The 27,751-nt window shown below is 39.6% G+C and overlaps 1 protein-coding gene across 4 annotated transcripts in view; it reads right to left on the bottom strand.

The window, feature by feature from the left end:
• The window catches only part of erc1b (ELKS/RAB6-interacting/CAST family member 1b), a 220,111-nt gene that overhangs the window by 50,607 nt on the left and 141,753 nt on the right, over positions 1-27,751 (bottom strand). For all 4 annotated transcript variants that reach the window (XM_082167060.1, XM_082167061.1, XM_082167062.1 and 1 more), the window contains one exon: positions 2,504-2,651. In XM_082167060.1, the coding sequence (XP_082023186.1) occupies positions 2,504-2,651 (148 nt within the window). The remainder of the gene's footprint in view (positions 1-2,503; positions 2,652-27,751) is intronic.

The following is a 27,751-nucleotide window of genomic DNA, read 5'->3' as shown; positions in this document are numbered from 1 at the left end:
CTCTCTCTTACCATTTTTTGTGGTCTCATACTAGTTAATTTCCTTCACTTTAAATCTCTGGATCACAGTAACGGCTGTTGATTATGCAGCCTTTTGTTAGACATCAAATGATCCCATCTGCTCGTCGTCTTGAAAATATCATTTAAACAAGATGACGGGCTCCATTTATCACACGCTGAGTACATCCAAACCTGCTCTAGTGAAATAAAACAATTGAGAAGAGATTGGATGAAGTATCTTCACTAAAATGCACACAAACTGTCACTTTCAGTATTGCAATTCATCCTAACCAAGTGTGGCTCGATGAGTTTCAAGGGTCATTTTCAAAGTCAGTTCTCCGTCCTAACAAAAAATTGCCAGACAAACAGTCGAACAGAAAATACATATTTAACAGCTAATCTGAAACACATTTGATATTTAATGTATAATATAATTTTGGACCAGTTTCACTGGTGGGATTACCCAGTATAATGTGTCAAAAATCTAAATATGTGACACGTTGTTGATGGTCGAGACCAGAGAATGACGAATTCAAACTATTATTATTATGAAGTGTCCAAACCTACATGATGAACTAATTTTAAAACGTTTATTAAATATTATTTTTGCACAGTGGTAATGATCATGGGTAATAGTCTGTAGAGACACAACAAAATGCATTTTTAGGAGACCCAATATTAAAAACTAAGTAGAAAATATTGGTTTGAAAAATTTTTTTTTGAATCTCTAACCAAGACTGGTTAGGATAAAAAGTAAGATGGAAGCAGTTTATTTTGATTAATGTATTTGCTGACGCTATCATAATGCAGTTGGTTATGACATTGGTGTAAGGCCACACTTTTGACATTATTCTTTCTTCTTTTTTTACAAGACTTGACATGTAAAACCAGGAATTTTCTCTCTACTGAACTATTATCTGCCCTACATCTTTACGCACATTTGTCTCTTAAAAAAAAAAAAAAAAAAAGAAGAAAAACACTCCATTTATGTACCACTATGTCACACTCATCCCCTGTCACTCAAATCCTTCGACCCTGATCCACAATCCTAATCCAGAGGCTGCAACCGTATACAGCACTCACCCTTTACCATGGGCCACGTCAGACACCTTCGGGCTTGTTATCCATTTTCGCATCATAATGATTATAAATGACAATTAATGCCAAATGGCTGCTTGTAATGTTTCTTTCTGCTGTGAATCAAAAGTGGAAAAACGTGTCCATGAGGGACAGGCAAACTAAGGGTAATACTTAACCCTTCCTATGTTCACTCCTAACTTTGACCCTGAAGTAAAACTGCCCGAAAAGACCTGATTTAGGACCACCGCGTGTAACCTTTATCACTAACCTGAACCATTAGTATGTCAGGAGAGCAACCGGCCTCTGACCGGCTCTTAACCAGATTCCCCCCCGCTGTGATTGACAGTGAGCGGGAGGGGGGCGCGGGCTGCCCTCCTGATCTCAGGGCTGTGGGTGAGAGCTGAGCCCCACAGCTATCTGCACTACTGACACCCATTTCCTGTGGAATGCTTCTGCTATGCAATGCGCTGATAGCCTGTCATTCAGAGAAACAGTGAGGGAGGGGTGTTTTCCAGCGTGTGCCCGTGAACATGAATGGAGCTAAAGTGAGGATGTGTGTGTTGGTCCTCCCGCTCTGTTTGTTTTTCTGTGGCCGCTGGGTTTTTGTATACATGCATGTGGCTGGTTTATATTGTAAACGAGGATGCGAAATGTGTGCGCACGTCGTATGAGACTCATCTGAATGCATGGCCACTAGTCTGTGTGTGTTTGAGCTATAGTGTGCATGCATTTGCAGGTGGTTTGTGGGAACTTGGAGGAGGAGTCAAATAATCTTAAAATTGCCTTTCTTGATGGGTTCGCGGCCAGACATCTGTAGCCTGTTTGCATCTCCATACTCTGGGATCTCGTTCCCAACGTGTCTTAATTCCTCTAGAACTTGTTCTTTAGCCTTGAACTGTTAAGCAGAACTACGACAGCAAGGTCAGCTGGTTAGCGGTACTATGAACACATCATCAGGATATCCTGTGTGATCTTATATTTCTGTGCAATCACGCCCCTCTTAAGAGTATATTCCGGGTTAATGTCAACCTAACGTCTATGGACAGCATCTGTGGCATGCTTTCAATTATCTTAAGTTTGTAAAAATGAATAAAAAGAGTTTTTACAGTAAAACACAATGAGAGCCTGGAAGGAAGTTCAAACGTTGAAAAGCAAAGCTCCTATTTGGGCTAAAACACAATTCGTCAGCGAAACAAACATGTTTGTTACTTGAGCTATAAAGTCGAAATTGTTCCTTTGATGTGGGACTATTTTTTTAGGCTGACGAATGTCTGGTTAAGCTACACCAATGTAATTCCTGTGGGTGAGGTTGAAGAACTCCACTAGGAAACTAGGAGGACTGAGGTCTGTGTTCATTTTAGTCTATGGTTTTGCCTCGTGCCATGGTCTGGGGTGTAGACGTCCAGCCTGTTGGTTGTTCTCACCTGCTGTTTCAGCTGATGTACCAGTCGGTCTTTCTCCCTCTTCAGCAAAGCCACTTCATCTTGAGTCTTCTTCTTCTTTGAGGACGACAGCTCCAGAAGAGCGATGTTGGCGTCCTTCTCGCTGATGGCTGCCAACAGCGCCTCCTGCCTGTTTGGAGGAGACAACAACACAATTAGTATTCAGACATCTTGAACAAGACGGTGTAAAATACATCCTGTTGACAAATACACCTTAGAAAACAGATAGTTCTGGTCCTTGATTAAGATTGATTGAGCCAAGTTCGAAGTCGTAGTAAATTACTCTACAAATATACACCCATGACCGCAATACATCAGTATTACTGCGCTTTACTGAATTTTCAGCAGTCATTACTCCATTTGTGTGGACTGTGACAGTGATGGCAAGCACCACAAATAATTGATTCTACGAATCGCCATCAGTCAAGTGCAGCTGTTTCAGGGAGTGAGCCCGGTTAGGTCAAACACGCGGTAAAAGCGTGAGAGGGAGGGTGAACGTCTTGTACCGGCAGCTGAGGTGGTCAAAGTCTTTAGTGTACTGAAGAATAAAGGCATCAGACTGGAAAATGTCTTAGGGTTAGCGTTAGCCACGTGTGCTAGAGTATCAGTGGTGAAGTGTGTGTCAAATCCTCTTCCCTTTGCCTCTCTTTCTTTTCCTCCCTCTCATTTTCTGTATGACCTCTTATACACAGAAACTCATTGGAACCGTTCCAAAACTTAGTGAGCTGCCTCACTTGCTACTGTCTTTCTAGATGGTTTCCTTCTACGGTAGCATGGTAAGTGAAAAAGAACCTCATAAGGGATTGATTTGGAACACTCTATGTAGGTAGCAACTCTGTACAACATAAAAATAGAATTTTTAACATGTACTGGACAAGTGGGCTGTGTTAAATCACCACCTATACCCTTAAAGGGATACTTCAGGATTTAGCATTAAGCTTTGTATTAGTAGAAAACCTGTAGTATTTTCGAATTACCGTGCTTTCTACCCTCATATCCCCCTGAGATGAGAGATTTATGTAATTTTTGTCTGTAAAAAATCCTCCGATGACGCAAAATTCGACATTTTGTGTCATCGGAGGATTTTTGGGCCAGAGGCTAAAGACTACAGCCAGTAGTAGGAGCTGTCCCGTATGTTCTCAACCCGCCCATAGAGGGTGGGACCTCACTCACAGAATGTACACATAGTGTCAGCCATCTTTGGAAGCTAAGCTAGCAGGCTCTTGTTCTGTGGAGAAAGCTGAGTAGTAGGAGAAAGCTGAGTAGTAGGGGTTACCATCCTCTTTTTTACCCATCACGTCGAGATCGTCCAAAATGTCCGGGATTTGGCTTTTTCTTTCTGCAGTCGCGATTCATTGTTTACATGTACACCTTTTGTTTCAATCTAACTGAATTCATTTCGATTGGTGAATCTGAATGTATTGTTTAAAATGATTATTAAACAGCAAGCAAAAACGATCCAAAAGCGGCAGCCCTTCCGGCGCACTCAATGTCCGAAATCACTCACTCATTTTCATTCACTCCTACAAGCTGACTATATTAGTGGACTAATCTAGGGAATAGTGAAGGAGAGTATATGGCATGATTTTGAACAGCCGTGGAGCTTGGTGTTGGCATGTTGCTAAGCATGTGACAGCATAAGCATTAATATATCTAGTACGCACAAATAATACTTTACTTATTTCCTGATTATTTTCATTAATTAATGGATTTTAAACAAGTATTCTATACACCCATTTTCACTTTGTCTACTATATTGCGTTTCATTCCCCACTAAGTTGCCTACTCTGTAAAAGATGCACATGCAACACAAATTTGGCCAACATAATTGTGTCAGGAATCTGAAAATATAACACATTAGTTATAGCTCCTCTCTATTCTTCCATTTTAATCACAGGCTTACTGCGAAATTTGCTTTTTCTCTTATCAGTTTTTCAATCGCTGGCAAAACCTTTCTTTTTTCTTTCTGTCTGTTTCGTCGTGTTCTCTTCGGTTCCTTGGAGGAACTGGCTGACCTGATTCTATCCAGAGTGACATCACAGCGCTAGAAAGAAGCCTATGTACATGACAGAAGTACACACACACACACACACACACACACACACACACACACACACACACACACACACACACACACACACACACACACACACACACACACTGTGTGATGCCCATGGGCTGCCATACAACTCTTAATTCTGTCATTTTGACCATCAAAAGCAATGAAGATGTGATGTATCCCACAAACACACAGGCCACCCAGGTCTGTAAAAACCACCGTGTCCTGGCGCAAACTAATAAAATGAAAGCTGGTGATGTTCCAGGAGGCTTCTAAGCACTAACATGTCCTGTCAGAAAGGCCTTTTAATACACTGACCTCCTGACTAGCCGTGCTCATTATGGTCAGGTTCAGACCACAGGCAGCAGCTGCCCCAGAGGTGAGTCAGTTTACTTTGGGCAAAAAGGAACTTCCCCTTCAGCTCCATAACCTCCCTGCCTGGTCCCGATGAGCCCTTCTCTATCTGCCCTGCCAAAATACATGAGGACGGCACTGGCTAAAAATAAAAATCAAAGGGAAAGATGAGGTGAAAAGAGAAACCCAGGGAGGGCGGCATGAGGAGAGGCAAACAACAGGAAGTGGAAGGATCTGCACTGGGATATGGAGGATAAGGAGTCTGAAATGATGGATGAGAATGCTCAAACGTCCATGTGAACACACTCACACACGCGATATTCAGGTCATGATAACATGCATTTTCAATCCCACATTTCCCAACCCCATTAAAAGAGAGAGATAGGTGGCAGTCTAAAGCAGAAGAGAAAAACGAATCTGAATTCTTTGGTGTCTCAAATTTTCCCTGTGCACGTGTGTGACTCTATTCATTAAAGCATCCTGAAACAATATGCATCACTGTTTGCACAAAAAAATAAGCAGCACAATTGTTTTCAACATTAATAATAAGAAGATATGTTTTAAAGCCCAAAATCGATATATTAGAATGATTTCTGAAGGATCATGTGACAATGAAGACTGGAGCAATAATGCTGAAAATTCAGCTTTGCATCACAGGAATAATTTACATTGTGAGTGAGTGAGTGAGTGAGAGAGAGAGAGAGAGAGAGAGAGAGAGAGAGAGAGAGAGAGAGAGAGAGAGAGAGAGAGAGAGAGAGAGAGAGAGAGAGAGAGAGAGAGAGAGAGAGAGAGAGAGAGAGAGTGTGAGAGAGAGAGAGTGTGTGTGAGAGAGAGAGAGAGAGAGAGAGAGAGAATGAAATTGTTTAAAAATGTGAATCATTTTATATTCAAAATTTTAAACATTTAAATTTTCTCCCCCAATCCTGACTATTTGCTTACAAATATTGATAAAAATGGTTAAAATCCATTATGGTTAAAAATGGTTAAAATCTCTGTAGTAATATTTTTTAAGTTGTAGGAGTTAAATCTCCTACAAAGCTTTATTTGTGTGGCACATGGAATTTCTGACTATGTAGAGATGCTCCAAATATACCGTTTTCATTTGGGTTAAGATAGTGCCTTAGAAGGTAACCTCCAATGGCGGTAGTAGACAGCAAAGGAAGAGCTTGTGTTCCAGTACTAAAAGAAGACAAAGCTTCTTATCAGAAGCACAGAGACACAATGGGCCCCACACATTTGTTCTGAGGGAGATAGGGAAGAGACCATATTGATCACTAAGAGGTCAAGTGGCCAATCACCTCTTCTCACGACAAAGCCAATCGGAGAGAGGGGAAGCGGCCCATCAATCAACATATCTCATCACCGCCCTCAACACTCAATTTCCTCTCTCTGGACTCTGCATTCTTTTCAGCTTCTTGCTTTATTCTCAGAAGTCCTCCAGCAGGCCTAAAAATAAGCCAACTCCCTCTGTTCTCTATCGGTTTGGTGTTTCTATGGGTGTGTAAGCCAATGGAGAGATAATGAATAGCCAAGGTGGTGGGGAGATTTATGCCTGTTTGCGACAGGGACGCAGTGTGCCGGTTAAGCCACCGGAGCGGGGAACACCGCACAGAACGCCAGGAATGACCGGGATGGCGGGTTCTAAACATGACTTATCACTGCCATTCCTACTGTATGACGACAGCCCGACGTAAATGATGGCAAAATGAGGGAGGAATGTTAAACGAAAGCAGATCTGAGGTCGGGCTACTTTCAGCGCTTGAAATGCTTGCCTCAACCATGACCACTCTGGAAGAGAGATAAGCTTCTTGGAAACACAAAAAATGTGAAGCAAAGTTTGGACAAAATACTGTGGGGACGGACAGATGAATGGATGGGAAAATTTACATTTCGAAATATTGTGATATTTTAAGTCTGTGAAAAAGAATTGAATTGATGGATGGAGCGATATATGAAGGGATGGGTGGATGGATGGAGAGACAGATGATCCTTGAGATATATGAATGGATGGACAGATAGAGAGATGGATGGACGGACAGAGAGATATGATTGGATGATGGAGGGATAAATGAACGGATGGCTAGAGAAAGAAGAATGGATAGATGGCCAGAGAGATATATGTGTATAGGTAGGTGGATGGACAAATGAACTTTGGATGGATGAATGAATGACTGGATGGGTGGATTGATAAAGAGATATATGAATGAATAGATGGATGGATGGTAAGATTAAGAGATATATAAATGAATGGATAATGGGTGGATGGATGGTTGAATGAAAATACCTATGGATGGATTAATTAATGGCTAGAAAGATATATATGTAAAGTAAAGGTAGATGAATGGATGGATGGAAAGATAGATTAAATAAGCCCAAAATCACAGGGCTGCTTTTAGCGCAAAAAATATCATTATCATTGCTAGAACAATTTTTCCCTCCATTTCACAGACTCATATCTATGCAATATCTAAGCTTAAACATAAATGTCCATTTCTTTAACACTTCAATATTAGTGGGCCGCTGATTTGAAGGAGAGGAATTTAGAGGACACCATTAGCAGGGAGGGAAGAGTTCAGAGAACGTTATCAGCAGAATCCATCAGTACTAAGTCCTACCTGATACTGCCTGATCTAGCACATAAAAATAAAATACAGGCCAGCCGCGTTAAACAAACTGAGTGTTGGAGGAGTCCCAGCACATTAAAAAAATAAAAATAACCCTAACTCTCCATCATTCCCTGGCCCGGAGCCACAGCCCGGCTTTTCTAGGCCCTTTTTCCAGGGATGTGTGTGTGTGAGAGATGTGGGAAAGAGAGAAAAATGGTGCAAGATCTGCATTCGGCGCATGTGTGTGTGTCATGGAGGAGACGTGGGGAGAAATATGGTGTCCGTTCACTGTTCATTGCCACCATGGGGCACAGAGGAGCTTCAGCAACTGCTTTTACTGGCCTAAAAAAAAAGAGAAATACATCCGCTGCTTTTGGAGTTGGTACCGGAGCGCTGGTTAAAACAGAGTTATAGAGGACGTCTGTGCTGAACATCCTATCTGGATGGGAATTATGAAACATTAAAGAAAAATCTACAGCTTTGCGCCTTTAAAGCTAATATTGACTCACCAAAAGCTATAAATTACATTGTGTAAGCAATCTGAAAATATGGGTTTTGTACTTCCTGAACACAGTAATAGTTGTATTAATCTTGTATTATACAGAATAGCAGCGCTTGAGTGACTGCGAGTGAATCCACAAGAGACAAAACTGGAACAAGCGAGACACCTGGAAACACATGCTGAATCATATCTGGCACGAGGGTTTCCTAGACATCAAATGTGAATTTAAAAGCCTGCAGTCAGAGTAAAGATCATTGGGGAACAAGCCTGTGTGTGTCAGTAGGGGGAGTGTAATAACACAAACTCTTTTAAATGAGCATCTTTATCACTGATATGTGTTTTTTTGGAGAATGTTAATGAGAAATTCTCCCTTTCACAATAGTGAGAAAACATTAGGAAGTGGATTGCGAAAATTGGCCGAAATTCTTCAAAATTCTCCAGTCTAAAACCTTGTAACTACATTTGAGTTTGATTTCAGGAAAAGGTTAATAATAATAATAATAATTAAAGCTGCAAGCAGCATTTATCGGGGTTCAAGCATTTAAGGCCTTTAAGCACAAAAGCATCAAAAGTTATTAAGTTTTATTTAGCAAGCATGTAACCACTGACATAATAGATGGCATAAAAGACCATTTACAGCCAATACAGGCAATGTACCATAGGAAATATGTGGTTTTAAAGCTTTTTATAGGAGTTATAGTGCCATCTATGGACCGATCTCCATAAAATTGTTTACTGTGACCTCAAATTGAACCCATACACATGTGTACTGAGTTTGGTGAAGATATCTCATTTACTTCTTGAGTTATAGCCATTTTAGTAAAATAGGCTCCTCCCACAATAATTTACCACATTCTAGTATTATTTACTATGATTCTAGCATGATTTACATAGTTTACCATGATTTTATCTTAGTTTACCTTGATTTACCATATTCTAGCATGATTTACCATGATATACTACATTCTAGTATGATTTACCATTGTTTACTGTGATTCTAGCATGGTTTACCATAGTTTATCATGATTTATCATAGTTTACCATGATTTACCCTGTTCTAGCATGATTTACCATGATATACCACATTCTAACATGATTTACCATAGTTTATCATGGTTTACCATGATTTACCCTGTTTTAGCATAGTTTACCATGATTTACCACGTTCTAGAATGATTTGCCAGGATTCTAGCATGGTTTACCTTGATACACCACATTATAGTATTATTCACTATGATTTACCATGTTTCTAGCAATTATGTGAAGTGTCAGTGCAAATGAAGTGATAAACACTGACAAAATCTGATTGTGTTATAATAGTTATTGTTATATAAGTGATTTTTAGAGTCTAAATATGAATGTGAGCACATGTGAAAAGACTTCATTAATAAGTAGAATGGCCAGCAGAGGGCAGAAGAAGACCACTTATTGGCTCACTTTCACTTTAAACTTCATGATTTTCACCAGTTTTCTGGACTAAAGCAAACCAGTTTTTCCATGTTAACTCAATAATGCATGCTTACACACACACACACACACACACACACGCACACACACGCACACACACGCACACACACGCACACACACGCACACACACGCACACACACGCACACACACGCACACACACGCACACACACGCACACACACACACACACACACACACACACACACACACACACACACACACACACACACACAGAAATAAACATACACAAATGCAAATATGTTTTTAATGTTTTGGAATATGTTATTGAGAAAATATATTTATTGGTCTATTAGAATTCCTTTGTGATCTAATAATATTAAAAAAAAATTTTTTTAAAAAAGATTGCTTTTTAAAGCATTTGTTTGTTTCCCAATACTGAAAACTAATGAAAAGGTCATGCGTAATCCTGCTGCTCCCTCCAGTGGACAGTGGTATTACAGCTTCCATCTTACAGTTGAAGTGTTTGAATGAATTAATGAATGGGAATTTGGTATTTCACTTATATCTCGGGAACCAGAAGGCGAAAAATTCTGAAACTCAGAGCATAGAGAGTGCTTGAGGAGCCCTGTTGAATGAGACCATCAATTATTTACTATGATTTACCATGTTTCTAGCGTGATTTACCACATTACTAGCAATTATGTGAAGTGTCAGTGCAAATGAAGTGATAAACACTGACAAAATATGACTGTGTTATAATAGTTATTGTAATATAAGTGTTTTCCATGTTAACTCAATAATGCATGCTTACACACACACACACACACACACACACACACATATACAAATATGTTTTCAATGTCTTTAGGATGTGTTATTGTGAAAAAAATATTTTAATGGTCTAACCATTTCATATATTTCATTGTGATCTATATTATCAGTCCAATAATAATAATAAAAAAAAAAATAGCTTTAACCATTTGTTTGTTGGCCAAAGCTGAAAGCTGATAAAAAGATTAATACTATGTCTAATACTGCTGCTCCCTCTAGTTGACAACAGTGGAATTACAGCCTCCATCTTACAGTTGAAGTGTTTGAATGAATGAATGGGAATTTGGTTTTTCACTTATATCTCGGGAACCAGAAGGCGAAAAATTCTGAAATTCAGAGCATAGATAGTTCTTGAGGAGCCCTGTTGAATGAGACCATCGCGGTGTTTTTGGGCGATTGGAGCCCGGAAATATGACCGTTCAAAGGCATATCTATTGGGGCTTTTATCTCTGGAATGCCCAGGGCAAATTACACCACATTTGAATCGAAGCTAGCCAAGAACTGGCCCTTTCCAACGAGCTCTCACACAAGGTTCGGGGTGGTCTGGGTCGGGAGTTTCGGCCGTTCAAAATCGGGGGTCCCACGAATTTGCGATTCGTGGGGGGCGCGCTCCCGAGGCCCGCGATGACACGTTTCGATCAAGAGCCCGGAGAGGACCTTACCATCAAAATTTGAGCGCGCAACGACTTTCCGTTTTCGAGTTATGAATGAATTTGTACTGGGGGGGCGTGGCCTAAATGCCGTTTTACTTTCATTTTCAATTTCCATATCTCAGACAGACAGTGTGACACAATTGTCAATAATAATACTCCAATAGATGAGTTTTGACAAAATGTGATTGTAAATGTTAAAATAATGATTTTATAAAGTCTAAATATGAATTTTATAACAATATTAGGGAGTAGTATGATGAAATGACAGCAGGGGGCAGTAAAATACCACTTATTGGCTTAATATGTCATTATATTCATATAAAATCACCTTTTGAAGAAGTTAAACTTTTTTTCTGATAATTATTGATCTAGAGAGTTCAGAGAATTGTGCTGCACTGGTTTTGAACATTATGATATGAACATTATACGATAATAGATAGAAGACACCATTTACAGCAAATACAGGCAATTTACCATATAGGAAATATATGGTTTTAAAGCGTTTTAACAGTTATAGCGCCAACTATGGTCCGATCTCCATAAAATTTTCCATGCTTCTTTAGCAGGTTATGACACATATGCTCATCAATTTTTGTGAAGTTCTGAGTTTTCGTTTAGGATTTATAGTTATAACTATATAGTTAAGCAGTTTTCTGCACTAAAGCAAACCAGTTTTTCCATGTTAACTCAATCATGCATGCACACACACACACACACACAAAGACAAATGTTGTTGTTGTTTTTTCAATGCTATTGGGATATGTCATAATGAAAATATATTTGAATGGTCTATAAACATTTCACAAAGTCTTTGTTAGCTATTAATCAGAAGATTCAGAATTTATTCAGAAACCTAAGACTACACAAACACATTATGTTGTAGATACAGACATTTGAAATATATGATGTGATAAAACTGTCAATACTAATACTTTAACGGACGGATTTTGACTAAATGTAATTGTAAATGTTAAAATAGTGATTTTATAAATTTTAAACAGCAGGGGGCAGTAAAATACAACTTATTGGCTTAATATGCCATTATATTCATATAATTTTCACCTTTTTAACTGTTATAGAGGCAAATTTTGTCCGATCGGTCTGAAAATTTTCATGCATGTTCAGAGTGATATTTCACTGGCTTTTTAAGAAGGTCTGAGTCATTCATTAAAGAGATATAGGCTTTCGGGGACACTTGGTAAAGGCTACATTTTGAAGTGAACCTATTATATCTATCCAAATGAAGTAGTTCAACTTTTTCTGACAATTATTGACCTAGTGAGTCCAGAGAATTGTATTGCACTAGTTTTGAACATTATGATATGAAAACTATATGATCAGAGATGGAAAAGACCATTTACAGCCAATACAGGCAGTTTACCATAGGAAATATATGGTTTTAAAGCTTTTTAACAGTTATAGCGCCACCTTTGGTCCAATCTCCATAAAATGTTGCATGCTTGTTAATGATGTCATGTCACATATGCTCACCAACTTTTGTGAAGTTCTGAGTTTTCATTTAGGATTTATAGGCTTTTTAGTGTATTTTGCCACGCCCATTTTATAAATGACCCTATTACAGCCATACAAATGCAAAAGTTCAACTTTTTTTTGATAATTATTGATCTAGAGAGTCCAGAGAATTGTCCTAGACTGGTCTGGTTCCGATCGGGCGAAAAACCAGGGACTAGTTCGCAAAAGTAGGTTTTTAACATATTCATGAATATTTAATGAACGGTTTGATTGACAGGAATGGTTCTAGAGGCAAAGTTGTTCAGGATGAGAAGCTCTATCAAATGATATGCATTTTGTGACGATAAGTGTAACACCACGTGATTACAGAGCCATAAAACTCGTTAGCGCCAACTAGTGGCCGATTTCTTTCAAAATTCTTACAGACCTTTAGGGCCATGAGTCGAACATGCCCATCGAGTTTCGTTCCGATCGGCCTCCGTTAACCTTGTCTAATAGGTGCTCAAACTTCATTGGCTGATGGCGGCCATGTTTTTTGAGATACACTAATGTCCTCATAGATATACATGGCACCTTGGACCAAGACACTGCATACCAATTTTCAAGTCAATCGGACTAACGGTCAGGTGGTTATAGCCCATTTTATGTTTTTTTCATGTTATAGCGCCACCATGTGGCCAATCGCCGCGATTTTTTTACTGTGACCTCAGATTGACCTCTTACACATGTGTACCGAGTTTGGTGAAGATACCTCATTTACTTCTGGAGTTATAGCCATTTTAGTAAAATAGGCTCCGCCTTCTTCAAACGTTTTGGCACCCCTTAGCGACCGTGAATCGAAATTTCAACTTTTTTTCGATAATTATTGATATTCAGACTACTGTGAACATTTCTGCACTGGTTTGGTTCCGATCGGGCGAAAAACCAGGGACTAGTTCGCAAAAGTAGGTTTTGGACAAAATCCAAAATGGCGGAAAAATTTGCATACCGGAAATAAAATACCTCCTATATTTCTTGTTCGGCTTGAGCCAAGGATTCCAATGATGTATGACACTTGAAGCTGAGACAAATGGTTATTGAGATATGAGCAAAATAGTGATTTTTTTTTGTTTTTTGCGCTATAGCGCCACCTATTGGCCAATCGGGCTCATACTTTGATAACCTCTCCTCGATTTTTGTACTACCTTGTGGCCAAGTTTCAAGTCTCTAGCTCTTACGGTTTGGGCTGCACGATGCGTTTTAGCGGAGAAGAATAATAATAATAATAATAAAAATCCTTACAATTACAATAGGGTTTCAGCACTTCGTGCTTGAACCCCTAATAATAATGACACATGCAAGTGTCTGAACATACATAAAGCCACAATATCAGCTTTGACAACAGTCCACTAGTGAATTTCTGGGAGTCAAAATCTGAAATAATACATAATCAGAAAGTAAATATACACAATAAAAAGTGAATATAATATTTAAAATAAATAAATAAATAATAATAAAAACTCACTAGTTGTCTAGATTTTTGGACTGCATCTCAAGACGTGCAAATAATTAAACCTGCCTCATTGTGACATCAATGGATATTGATCTCAAAATAGCCAAATATTGTCGGGCTTATCAAATGAATAAATATATATTTCTATCACTATTAATTAAATAAAAAAAAAAGACTGTAAATTAAGACAGAGGAAAAAAGATGTGTAAATGAGACACGCTGTGCTGTGTGTTGACCTCTTCTCCTCTATAGCACCCCTGCTCTTATCGGCTGTTCTAAAGGCTGACAGGTTGACTGTAATTAGTGCTGATAGCAGCACACCGAAAGAGTGGCCAGCACATCCCTGAACCAAACACACACACACACAGCCTCCTCTGGGGAACATACACACGCCTGGACTGACAGCACCCAGCCATCTGGATCACATCAGCTGGAGAGAGAGAGCGAAGTAATCTCCAAACCCTAAGAGGAGAACGTAACTCTTGCTGAACTTTGCGCAGGGTTGATGTCAGTTTATGGAATTTACCATCATGGTCTATAAATTTCAGATTTCATAAACATTTTCTTAAAGATCCCATACAATCAAAATTAGAGTTTGTGTGTGTTAGGTCTGAGGTCATCTATATGTTAGTGCACTTCTAACGTTGACAAAGTAAACACATTTAACAGATATACCATTTATATAAAAAAAAAGTAAAAAAAAAAAATTAAGGACTCATTTTGTACTAAAATAAAATAAAATGGCATCAAATGAATGTTAATAAAATAAAAAAGAAATTAAATTATATTATATTAATTTAAATAAAAAATTTAATTAAATAAAATGGGTGATGCAAATACTGATATCTAGAAAGGATTCATTTTTCACATTTGTATTAAGAAACATTTTTTAATGTGATCGCCAGTCAGCTGATTGAAACCATTATGGGAATACCAATACCATAAAAATTAAATAATATATATATATATAATTTTTTTTTTTTTATCAATATATAATTTTATAATGGTATAAAATAAAATTAAAATTAAAAAAAAAATATTTTACCATGTTATAGCATCCAAATAGCATTTTAAATGTCCAACAACATGGTTTCACTAGGGTACTGCATCCAAATAACAAGGTATTAAAATAATGTGGTATTACTGTGGTAAATGTCCAACAACATGGTTTCACTAGGGTACTGCATCCAAATAACAAGATATTAAAATAGCATGGTATTACTGTGGTCAATGTCAAACAACATGTCTTTACCATGGTCCTGCATAAAAATAACAAGGTATTACTGTAGTACATGCCCCAAAACATAGTAATACCATGGCACTTGTCTCAAACCATCAAAGATACATATACATACATACACACAAATAATATATATATATATATATATGTGTGTGTATATATAAATAAATATGGGAACGCTTTCTGTACTGTACACCCTTGAACCACAGGAGGGGGGAGTGGAATAGGGTGAAGTAAACATACTGTACTTCACAGCATCCTGTATTTACTCTCTCAAACTTTATACACAAAATCCTTGTGTCAGGAAGAGAGTCTAACAAACAAAAGCAGACTGGAGTAGTAAGTTAGACAGATAGACACGCACAGTGACGCGGCGGTGGACTCGACAGACAGTCAGAGCAGGTGGTGGAAGATGGGAAAAGCCGGTCAAGCCATGACCACTTCAGACACGCTACGCAGAGCGTGACCGGAAAAATGCACCTCTCCGCAGACCGCCCGGCTCGCACTCAAAACCCGTTACCTGGGAAACGCAGGGAAAGTTGCGGTGAGCAGCACAGCTGGGGCCTCTAAACAAAACCAGGGAGGAGGGCAGAACTCGCTTTCTGGGAAATGAAGCTCGTCAAGGAGTGGCACCTGCGGAAAGCATTAAAGCGGATGGAATCAGGAGAGGAAGATGCGCTCAGAGTAAGCAGAAGAGACTGAGAGCCGAGGGACGCAGAGACACGGGAACACGGAGGCTTTCCACTGGACACCAAACGAGGGATTACGCCTGTCAATGTGACATACAGCCCTAAAGCCCAGCTCTCACTGCAACAGGACAGTCAGTGCAGCTTAAAGACATATTCCATGTTCTCCCTCGTGACATGGCTACAAGTGTGGATTACCCAGATATGTTCTGCAGCTTCTGGACAGTTCATGTTTTTTCGTTGTGACTAATGTGGCCTTGACAACATTTATGAATTATCGCGCAGTGAAGCCTCTCTGTTGTTTGGTGAGAGATTTCTGCTCAGACATGATAGGCCTGACCTGTGCACCCTACAAGACTTTACACCAGTAGATGAGTATAAACCAGTCCTAAAAACCCACAGGCCGAGACCAGATGACTGATTTTACCCCGATCTCTTTGTAGAAGGGTGCTGTGGCATATTTGTTTTAGATCTGATGCAAATAACTGGGGTAAAAGTAGTAGTACATGGCGTGTTCATGTCGATAACCTGTGCTGTCGGTTACAACAGAGATTATATGACTTGAGAAGGCTTAGACTTTATGGTGTTAGCAGTGAGATCATGATGTTGTCCAATCAAGCAGTAGCCTACTGGAGAATGTGATTGGATATTGAATACATCTATGGTGCATTAACCTGACAGTACTGTGTCTCATATGCGACACAGATCGGATGTGTTCTATGACAGTGTAAACAGGAAAAAAAAACGCATGCATTCGGATATTTCGAGATCGGTTTCAGGCCTCATTCATATGTGGAAATAAATCAGATATAAATCGGATATGTGCCAATGCGACTGTCATGTAAACAGGCGGAGGCATTAGGCTACGTCTCCGCGGTATAATGACGAGAGCAACCCCGACGCGCATCTGCAAAGGGACGGATGGCCCGACGAAACGTGGACAAACACTGACACAACATATCAAAGGTTTGCTTGCTCATCCTAAAATTTCGGACCCACTACTCGTTAAAGTCCGCCACAATATGTTCCCGCCAGTCCTGAGATCTCTCTCGCACACAATAACTGAAGCATATGCGCAGGCTGCAATGATGCCACTTTTCGTCCTCCTCCGCCTCATAATCATGGTGATGTTTGGCGAACTTCGCATATATCGCAGAGCTAGTATCAATCATATTTTGCGTGCGTCCATCTGTGCAAGATAATTTAACCCTTTAAACATGCGCAATGTTTCAGATAGTATGGCAAGTGTAAACACATGAATCGGATATGGGTCACAATTGAAAGAACGTGTAAACAGACGGTCAAAAAAATCGGATATAGGCAACAAATCAGAATTGGGCATCAAGACCTGAAGTGTAAACGAGGCCAAAGTCTAAGCTTGACTCATTCAAAGGGCCATGAAGACCTTGAATAGTCTATGCTAAGGGAGGCATATACAAGATTTTTAATGAGAGCACACATTTTGAATTTGAAATATTACCATCAGGTAGGAGGTTAAGAATGCCAAGTTGTAGATTAAATCTGTTTAAGAATTTGTTCATTCCATCTGCACTTAAGTTATTAAACAGCACTAAGTAAGCCATTTTACCCCCTCAATTTATGTATTTGTGTTTATAACTGTGAGTGACTATAAAATTATTATATGAATTACATAATCGCAGTAGACTATACATTTATATTAAATGTTTCTGCTTAATAGCCTATTGGTTATGATGAATAATGTTTAAAAAAAAATAAGTTGAGGTAAATTAATGCAGGATGCATTCAATTGATTAAAAGTGACAATATAGGCATTTACAATGTTACAAATGATTTCTATTCCATCAAAGAATCCTGAAAAAAGTAGCAGAACTGTTTTCAATAACAACAACACATTTCTTAAGCACCAAACCAGCATATTAGAATGATTTCTGAAGGATCATGTGACACTGAAGACTGGAGCAATGATGATGGAAATACAGCTTTTCCATCCCATGAAGAAATTCAATTACTTTAAACTGTACTAATATTTCATAATATTACCGTTTTGACTGAATTTTTTGATCAAATAAATTCAGCCTTGGTGAGCATACGAGACTACTTTCAAAAACATTTAAAAAATCTTTTTTGAACGATAGTGTATATACAGTACACACTTACTACTGTCAGTGTAAAGTTACTCTTTATGGCTTCCACTATTTTTAAACTCATCCCGTCTGCCATAAACCGTAGCTGTCAGAGCATCACTGACAGATATCGCCACTCAGCGTCCCGGGTTTCCATGCGTGTGTGCCTGCGTCTGTGTTTAAGGAAGGAAACGTTCATCTCGAGGTCAGTCACTGTAAATCTCACCTACTTCAAACATGGCTCGGTGCAGACAAACTACAGTGTCTGTTTCTCAGGTCTAAGTCCGGGGAGAAGGTGGTCTGTTACAGATTCAAGGCCTACGACTGAAGAACGTGTTCCAGAAGTTTCTCCACAAACAGGGCTGGCAGAAGAACTCCGCCTGTGGGGAACCCAGGAACCATGGAGTCGTGTGTGGTCATCTTTATAACACACACACACACACACACACATTCAGCTTGGTTGTACCGCAGCACAGACAGAGCACGTTTTTTCCGTTCTCGTAGATAAAAAAAGACCTATCAGACCAAAGCCGGTTGGCGGGAAGCTAGTTTAAGGGTCTGGTTACGTCATATGGTGGATGGATGAAAAGGTGGTTTCATAAATGGGGCCATTTATTGGATCGACAAAGACAGGAGGGGTGTATAGAGTGAGGCTACCACAGACCAAAATGAAGTACCCTCAACCCCCACTGGCCACAGCCCAATTACCAACACCACACCACACCACACTGAATGCAATAAAACAGCTCGAGACCCACAGCTACCAACACTGGGCCATCCTCAACCCAAAAGACAAACTCAGCTCCATTAACATGAACTATAACTACCTGAAATCCTGATCAACTTCACGCTTGTCGGGAAGACAGAATGGACACCGCAGGGGCCAGTGATATTTCTGCCGATGTAAGACACTTCTTTGTGTCTACGCAGCACTGCATCTGGGTTGGTCGTTTCACTAGAGATGGCAGTCTTTCAGATCTTCACTCTCAATGAGCCCCCGATGAGTTTAACACCGGTGTAATTCGCCTCTCAGTCCAAGACCACCCTGCTCCTATCTTCTCCTCACTCTCATTAACCTGCCTGTCACAAACGGGCACTTAAAAACCTTTATGTATTTTATACATGTATACACACGCTGCACACTAAATAAACCCAGTTGAAAGAGACATTTTTCCTCTGTGTGTAGAGATAAAATGAATATTGATCATCTCTGAAACCTCACACTCCATATGGGCCTTTCTGTATCTCAGTCATAGTATACTGGATATCATTTGGTATAATTAAAATAGACAATTACATATACTCGTTTTTTAAACCAAAAGTTCAAAACTGAAGATCACACTCATGTAGCATCCTCTCAAACTGCTTCAAATATAGAAGCTGTTGTTTTATCTCTATTCACATATTTTTATAAATTTTTATAATATTTACATTATCTTATATTTTGTTCAAAAGTTTGGGATCAGTAAGACCTTTTTAACAAATTAATACTTTTATTCAACAAGGATGCATTATATTGATCAGAAGTAACGGATATTACAAAAGCTTTATTTTTTAAATAAATGCTGTTATTTTCCACTTTCTATTCATCAAAGAATCCTGATTTTTTTTATCACAGTTTCCAAAAAAATATTGAGCAGCAAAAACGGTTTTACCAAAAGACAATAATAAGAAATGTTTCTTGAGCAGCAAATCAGCATATTAGAATGATTTCCGAAGGATCATGTGCTTTTATCTCCTAATAATTCAGCTTTGCCACAACAGTAATAAATTACATTTTAAAATACAGCAATACATTAAAATATTTTTGGTCAAGTAAACACAGCCTTGGATATTTTATATATCTATATAAAATCTTGAATAATTTATAAATAATCTTTTTGTGTTCCAAAGAACAACATGATGATCAAATTTGCACTTAAACTGCATATCTGACCAAATATATATCTGTATATTTGTGCATGCAAGTCACAAGAGATGGATGATACTGGAGTGAAAGATAAGAATAGCTGATTACAAAAAGGACAAGGAAACCCATCAGGGTAACCAGGCATTGGTGCGAATGTCGAGAGAGCTTAACCCCAGAGCCACAGTCATAATCCCCTTCAGATCCAGCCATGAAGGTTCAAACAGTCAGACCAGTGATGACAGAGCAAAACCACCACACCTGCCAGGCCATCGCTGACGGCTTCTTTTCTCTCCCTCTTTCACTTGTTTTCTTTCCCCACCCTCTGTTTTCCCGCTCTCCTCTTTGAGGGAGCTACAGCTGTCCGGCCTCTCCGACGGTGGACAGGAGGAATTTTTCCGCTCTCCAGACCGCATGTCATGATGTCACCTATGTGTGGCGACACGGAGTGAGGCTGAACAGATGGTTTGGACCGAGCGACCCACGGCAGCTCCGCTCAGCAGTCCTGATAAACGGGGCCAAGCCACCTCTGAGCCGAGCAGCTTCAAAAAACACTTAAAAGCCCTTTATCACCCCAGCAATTCAATCCCTTGATCCCCTAAAACAGAACCTGTAGCTGCCTGCATTCTGCTTTACAACAGGGGGAAAACTCACCCTCTAAATCATAACAGCCCACTTTCCAGGCCTTTCCTTTATCTGACCCAATGATGGGTGCTCTGATACTTCTAATGGCTCCCAGTCAAAGGCAAACACCGGAGTGTGTTTTCTCAGTGATACGAATCGGATAGCAACAGACTTCTAAGACGTCTGCTGAGGTGCAGCGGCGGCCTTCCAAATAGTTTCTATATCTGCTCCGTAAATCACCGCTGTGAGGATCATTGTTTGTCAAAATGTTTGATTTCGGCCAATTTTCCAAAGGTACAGTAGCCTGCTGTGTCTGGAGCTGCTTTGACGCCACTCCTGAACCTTTGAAGTGTCTTAAAATGCTCCCTAAAATACGCAATGTTGGATATTATTGCTAAACCGCCCTCGTGCACTCATTCATCGCGCATTAATTCGGCTTCTTAAATCAAAAAGTAATAAAAAATGCCTAGAAATCGAAATATGTAATTGTAGCTCGGATTTTTTCTTTGCTTTATTGTGTCTTAAAAGGATAATTCACCTGAAAATGAAAGTTCTGTCATCATTTACTCATGTTAGTCCAAACCTGCATGACTTACTTTCTTCTGCAGGACACAGAAGTTATTTTTTTTTTTACAATTTTATATATATATAAGTTACATTTTACTCTAAAATTATAGAGTATATATATATATACTCTAATATATAATTTTCGAGTAAAATTTAAAACCTCATCAAACCTCATTCTCAGACATTTTTCAAACTGTTATATTTAAAAAAAATTGTAGTAAACTATACATTTATTATTATTTATTTATTATTTTTGAGATAATTTTATATATTTTTTTATAATTTTGTAGATTATAAAAACTTTCCATTTAACTTTTGGGAACATACAGAAAAAAATAATAAAAACATCAACCAAGCCCCATTCTCAGAATTTTTTTTCTGAACTACTTTTGGGGTAAACTATCCCTTTAACTTGTGGGAACTTGCAGCACCAATATAAATAAAATAAAATAAAATACAATAAAATAACTAGGCTCCGTCTCAGACAACAGAACTCACCATTAGTAGCTGAATGGAAGACGGGGGAAGGGTGGAGGAACGTTTCCCGCACTTTACAAGAGATTTAGTTTAGTCCACTGCCAAGAGCATTCTGGGAGGCAGGCGTACACAATCATACCATGTTAGCATGCCCGATCGAGGTGGTACAGGATGGAGACACAGCACTTGGCACCAGCCTGGTCAGCCACATTACAGATGCCAATAAACGCCCGGCGCGGTCGCCCACCACCGCCTACCCCCTTTTTAACAGGTTGGACCTGGACAACACTAGCGCGGTCTGCGCCAGCTCTTATAACACCACTTTACGATGTTATTATTTGCTTTTCTGCTGTTTATTTTATTCCTTTAATTAGGGCCAGGTTTCAGTCTAAAGGCTTAACTCTGGAAAGCCGGGGTTTTAACGTGTCCCACTGCACTTGTGTTAGCGTTGAGCAATCAGCAGCGAGCTGCGTGTCTCGACCGCTCGGAGAGAAGGATTTAAAGCATGTCAGAGCAGCACACATGCACACAAAAAGCCTTAAATTATTCAATATTATAAACATGCTGAAGAAGAGAAAAAAAAATGACACCGGCTGGGCGTTTACGAAATGAATCGCATTAAACCTTGGCTTGTTTTGCAGCAATCTGTCGGATTTCACCATCAAGTCCCTGAGCAGCACTTCTTAGTACATGATATCCCCTCTGGGTCCTGACCGTCTCTCTCAGACTGCCGTGCATGTGATTTGGCCTTATGCAAGACTATGTGATCTGATTCATAATGCATTATGATGGACGGACAATTCACACCAAGACGTGCGTAGTGCTAAAGAGGGCAGGAAGAGGTCAGGCGGGCCTCAAATTACCAACAAAACCTGTCCTCATTGCTCTTCCACGACCTCCCGCTCAAGACGTCCATCAAATGAGCCAGATGTGGCCGCACGGCATCAGTCACGAGGGCCTGATGGCTGAAATGTCCCACGAGTGCTACCGCTTGCGTGTTTACATACAACCTGACAGCTGGGGTGCGGAGGGGAATCTTTCCTAACAGGCTACGTGATGTCTGTGGGCAAACAAGGGGAAGAGATACTTGACCCTCATCTACAAATGGAGAAATAAGTACCACGGGAGACACAAGGCTTCACCTGCGAAGCAGATAATGGGTTGTGACTTTGACCGCAGAGGTCTCATGTACGTATCCATTAAGAAGGGGCTGCGCAGTATGGAGGAGCGAGTCAGTTCCAGAGAGGTTCAGAACGGGCCTGTCACGGCCGGCGGCCCCCCTTAGCCGTGCTATTCCTCCCGCTCCACAAACCTCAGTTTCCTGGGCCCCTAACAAGTCCCAGCTGTGCCTGTAAGAGCTGACAAAAAACACTCTTCCACACTCTCTCAAATATACACACAGACATGCACACACACTCACATTTAGTGGATGCAAAAGCCACTGTGTAAAACATACTTTGTGTCTGCCCCGGGAAGGAAAAAAAAAAGAAGACGACAAAAAGGCTCCCTATTTTCCCGACATCTATCTCCGGCCTCTGCCTTGTACCCTCACCAGCACTGACAGGCTACGTTTCTGCTCTCCGTGCTGCTGGGGTCTCAGAGTACGGGACGGGCAGGTCGTTCGGTACGTTGCATTGGGAGTCAAGTTTCACCTCTCAGCAGGGAGCGGTCTCGGCCCTTCCCTCCTGAAAACCACTGTTCTGCAGGACCTGCTTTACATGGAAATCTATACAGGCCTTTTTACATTCAGTGTGTGTGGGTGTATGTGTAAATGTGTGAAGGAGGAGGAGGAGGATTAAAAAAAGCATTCTCTCACTCGTTTTAACAGGTTTTAAGAAATGTAATCTTACAGCAACAGTACATTTAAAACTATATTTTTTATAGAAATATTTATCTATTACATATTTCAAACATTTTGATGTAGATGATAGTCTAAAATATACAAACAACCATCTACTGATTTTGTGTGTGTGTGTAAAAAAAAAAATCTTAATCAGTTTTGACATCCCTAAGATTTTAATAATAAACTAATTTACTAATAATTATTTTATAATATAATATAATATAATATAATAACAATTTAGATATTTATATTTGACATAAGACATTATATACAAGGAAATATATAAAAATATTTGTAAAAAAAAAAACATACATACTGTACATAGGACAATACATGAGGCAGAATAAAAATCATAAATCTAATCACTTAGAAAATGAACAGCACACCTCTCCTTATTAAGCCGCAGGATTTGAGGCATCATTCACTGTTGTACCACAAACAGTACAGGATGAAATACTTGCTAAATTTAATACTTCCCATTGGGGGTTTGTTCAAATCTCCAACTACGAGCATGCAAACACCACAATGACAAAATAACCAACCACATGTGAATCTTTCCACGATGCTCTTTAAGAGGTGGAAAAATACACACCAGTATCTGTTTTGCTCGCTGTAGATAAGACAACAGAGGAAACGCAGGCAGAAAATGTACAATGATTACTCATATGTCCCCAGAGAAGTGGTGATAGGCGCAGACCCCTTATAGGTGTGGTGCACTTTGTGTGTGTGCATGTAATTCTTTAACTATCCAAAGAAAAACACGGAAAGAGGCCACGGCGTAGTGTGACGGACAGGCTGGGTGTGGGGGCACCCGTGACAGACAGAGATTAATGAGAGCCCAAACCCCCCTCAAATCTCCCACCTCAACCCCTCCAGCAAACCATAATGCCTGCTAATCACCTGGGTGTCAGCTCCTATTGTTGAGACGACTGCAGTTCTGCTTATACACACTCACACACAGGTCTCACACCACATCTGACTGGTGGAGTCTGCTGCTCACGGCACTGCATAATCTGCCACTTATGCCTAACTCCGGGGTTTTGATCCGAGAAAGAAACCTGTTTATTTGTGTTTCTAGAGAAGATGAGTGAAAGAAAGAAAAAAATGTGAAGAAGAGAGATATACTTTCTAACTGGTGCGCTAACTGGATGCGAGAAAGAAAAAGAACAAAGCGAGTGATAAAAAGAAATCAGAAGTGCTGCTGAAGAGTCACAGAATGAAGCAGAACAGCGACTCGTCAATCAATGTCATGGGCAGGACGTCTAAAGCACATTCCTGTCACCAGACGTCCCCCTGGGACAGCCACCGTGACACTGTCATTCAGGGGTCAATAACGTGCGCTCGCTCGACTTAAGTGCTGAAATTGGACAAGAGTGAATGTGAGGACCACCACTGGAGTAGATACAAGACACTTGATACAGCACTGCTGTATTTTTAGGTCTTGAGTGAGCATACGCATCATAGTATAACGGAGGAAAAGTAAAACTGTATTTGACAATTTTTTTACATGTTTAAAATCTAATATTATTCATTATATTGATCTGGACAGAAAGACAGAGACAGATAGATAGAACGATAGACAGATAGATAGATAGAACGATAGAGAGATAGATAGATAGAACGATAGAGAGATAGACAGATAGAACGATAGAACGATAGACAGATAGACAGATAGAACGATAGAGAGATAGACAGATAGAACGATAGACAGATAGAACGATAGACAGATAGACAGATAGAATGATAGACAGATAGATAGATGGAACGATAGAGAGATAGATAGAACGATAGAGAGATAGACAGATAGAACGATAGAGAGATAGACAGATAGAACGATAGACAGATAGAACGATAGACAGATAGAACGATAGAGAGATAGACAGATAGAACGATAGACAGATAGAACGATAGAGAGATAGACAGATAGAACGATAGACAGATAGAACGATAGAGAGATAGACAGATAGAACGAGACAGATAGAACGATAGACAGATAGAACGATAGACAGATAGAACGATAGAGAGATAGACAGATAGAACGATAGACAGATAGAACGATAGAGAGATAGACAGATAGAACGATAGACAGATAGAACGATAGAGAGATAGACAGATAGAACGAGACAGATAGAACGATAGACAGATAGAGCGATAGAACAATAGATAGATAGATACCTGTAGATAGACAAATAGACAGACAGACAGACAGACAGACAGACAGAGATAGATAGATAGATAGATAGATAGATAGATAGATAGATAGATAGATATTCTGGTGTTTAGGAATAACATTATCTATACTAATCTCACATTACTCCAATATTATTGTTTCTAACAACACAAATTTAATGAATTAAAAACAATTTCTCTTTTTAAACTGAGGAATTGTTAAATCAAATAAATAAATTAAAAAAACATTAAGGAAAATTTGATTTTGTATATGAAAATTGATAATATAATAGTGTTAATTAAATATAAAACTGGCAAAACAAAATCGGCCATCATTATCAATTATCAGATCCAAAATTATTAAAATAATTATCAGATCGTTTAAAAATTATTTCTAATGATCACTTCAAAGGAACATCTTAGAGAAAATGAACTAAGAAACAAATGCAGAAACAGACAGGAAACCACACACACACAAGCTCCATTTACGACTCAAACAGTGCAGAGTTTGGGGATCTGGTGCTGAAGTTGGGCCCCTGAGGGCCATATTTCTGGCCCCAGCAGGGTGTACCAGCCATGGAGCGATTTACAGTGGGGGAGTGAGGGTCTGGATCTCATCTTCAACCAACACTTCAGACGCAGCTCCAGGGCCTCCCTGAGCCCAACGAGCACAGGGCAACACCGGGGAGGTTGGGTCCCGCTTTGAAGTTTAAAAATAAAAAAAGGGGAGGAAAAAAAAGTTTGGGCGCAAGACCGAAAGACAAAGGTAAAGTGATCGATTCGGCTTTAAAAGTGAGCCTTTGACACACCTGGGCGTGTGAGGTTTCAAAGTCAAGCTTTTTTTTCGGCTCGCTCTGAAGTGTTCAAGATGTTCGCTTGAAAGAAAGAAAGTCCCATAAGTACCAAGGCAAACTTTTTTTTCTTGAGGCAGAACAAAAGCAGAGCAGAGGCAAGTCTCTCCTATTCCTGCTGATGTTTGCTATCACAAGCTTCATCTTTAGAGCCACTCAGAGGAACTTTAAGAGGGCGAGCAGCTGCCGGGGAGGAAAATACTCAAGGCTGCGGACCACACAAGCAAAGAGAGAAAGAAAGAAAGAGAGAGAGGGATTGAGAGACGGAGAAAAGACAAGACAGCTCCGACTCCCTCACTCCACTCCAGCTGAAACAGATGACAAGACAGAGCGCACATATCAGCCTTTCCCCCCTCTAGCCATCCCGGCTAATCTTTTCCACATTCCCCTGCTCTCTTTTTTTCCATTTCTTACCCCCATATCCCCCTCTCCGTGTCAGCGATGTTAATCTGCTGAAGGAGCTGAGCGTCTTTGACAGATGCCGGTATGGCGACAGCTACAGAGTGACTTGTGACAGGAGGCCCGCACTGTAACCGTGGCTCTCCTGTCAATCTAACCAGCAAAAGTTTTCCACAAAAACAGTGGAGAGAAAGAGAGAAAGGTTGAGGAGAGAGAGAGAGAGAGAGAGAGAGAGAGAGAGAGAGAGAGAGAGACTTTTTTTTCAGTAATAGGAGGTAGATTTTAACGAGCAAGATTCAAGCGTCTGATACCATGAGAACCATTTCCTGTCGAAAAATATGGACAACCTCAGGCTGAGGCAGCAAACTGCCATGACTGGCCTGTCAATCATTTTCTCTCTCTCTCCCACACACACACACGCTCACAAATAAATAAGCACTTGGGTTATTTGATCATTAAAATACACGTCTATATTAGCTTAAAAATAGGGGGGTATGTTCCTATTAACTCATATTATGCTGGATATTATTTATTACTAACAATTATAATGGAAGTGATCATTATTACAAGAATTCACTTGTAATCTAAACACAAATCAAAACTCACCCAAAAGCTTGGTCTTGCTTTAATAGGACACCTGATATTGTCATTTTTCAGAAGTTTTGACAGTTCAGGGGACAATTAAAGAGGAACCTTCTCAGAAAAAACGTATAATGTTGAATTTATTGAAAAATGGGACGAATACAGTAAATACTTTACTTTTTTTTTACTTTTTCAACTTTTTATTACTTTTGAATGTTTATTATGCCTACCAAGTCTGCATTTATTCTATCTAAAATAGTCATGTAAAAGTATAGTAAAATTTTACAATTTAAAATAAGTGTTTTCTATTAGAAAATATTTTAGAAAATGCAATTTATTCCTGTGATCAAAGCTGATTTTTCAGCATCATTACTCCAGTCTTCAG

This window comes from Leuciscus leuciscus, assembly GCF_965113295.1.
Source record: "Leuciscus leuciscus genome assembly, chromosome: 4".
NCBI lineage: Eukaryota > Metazoa > Chordata > Actinopteri > Cypriniformes > Leuciscidae > Leuciscus > Leuciscus leuciscus.
Note: the sequence above shows the minus strand (reverse complement) of the source record. Positions and strands in the feature narration are given on the sequence as shown.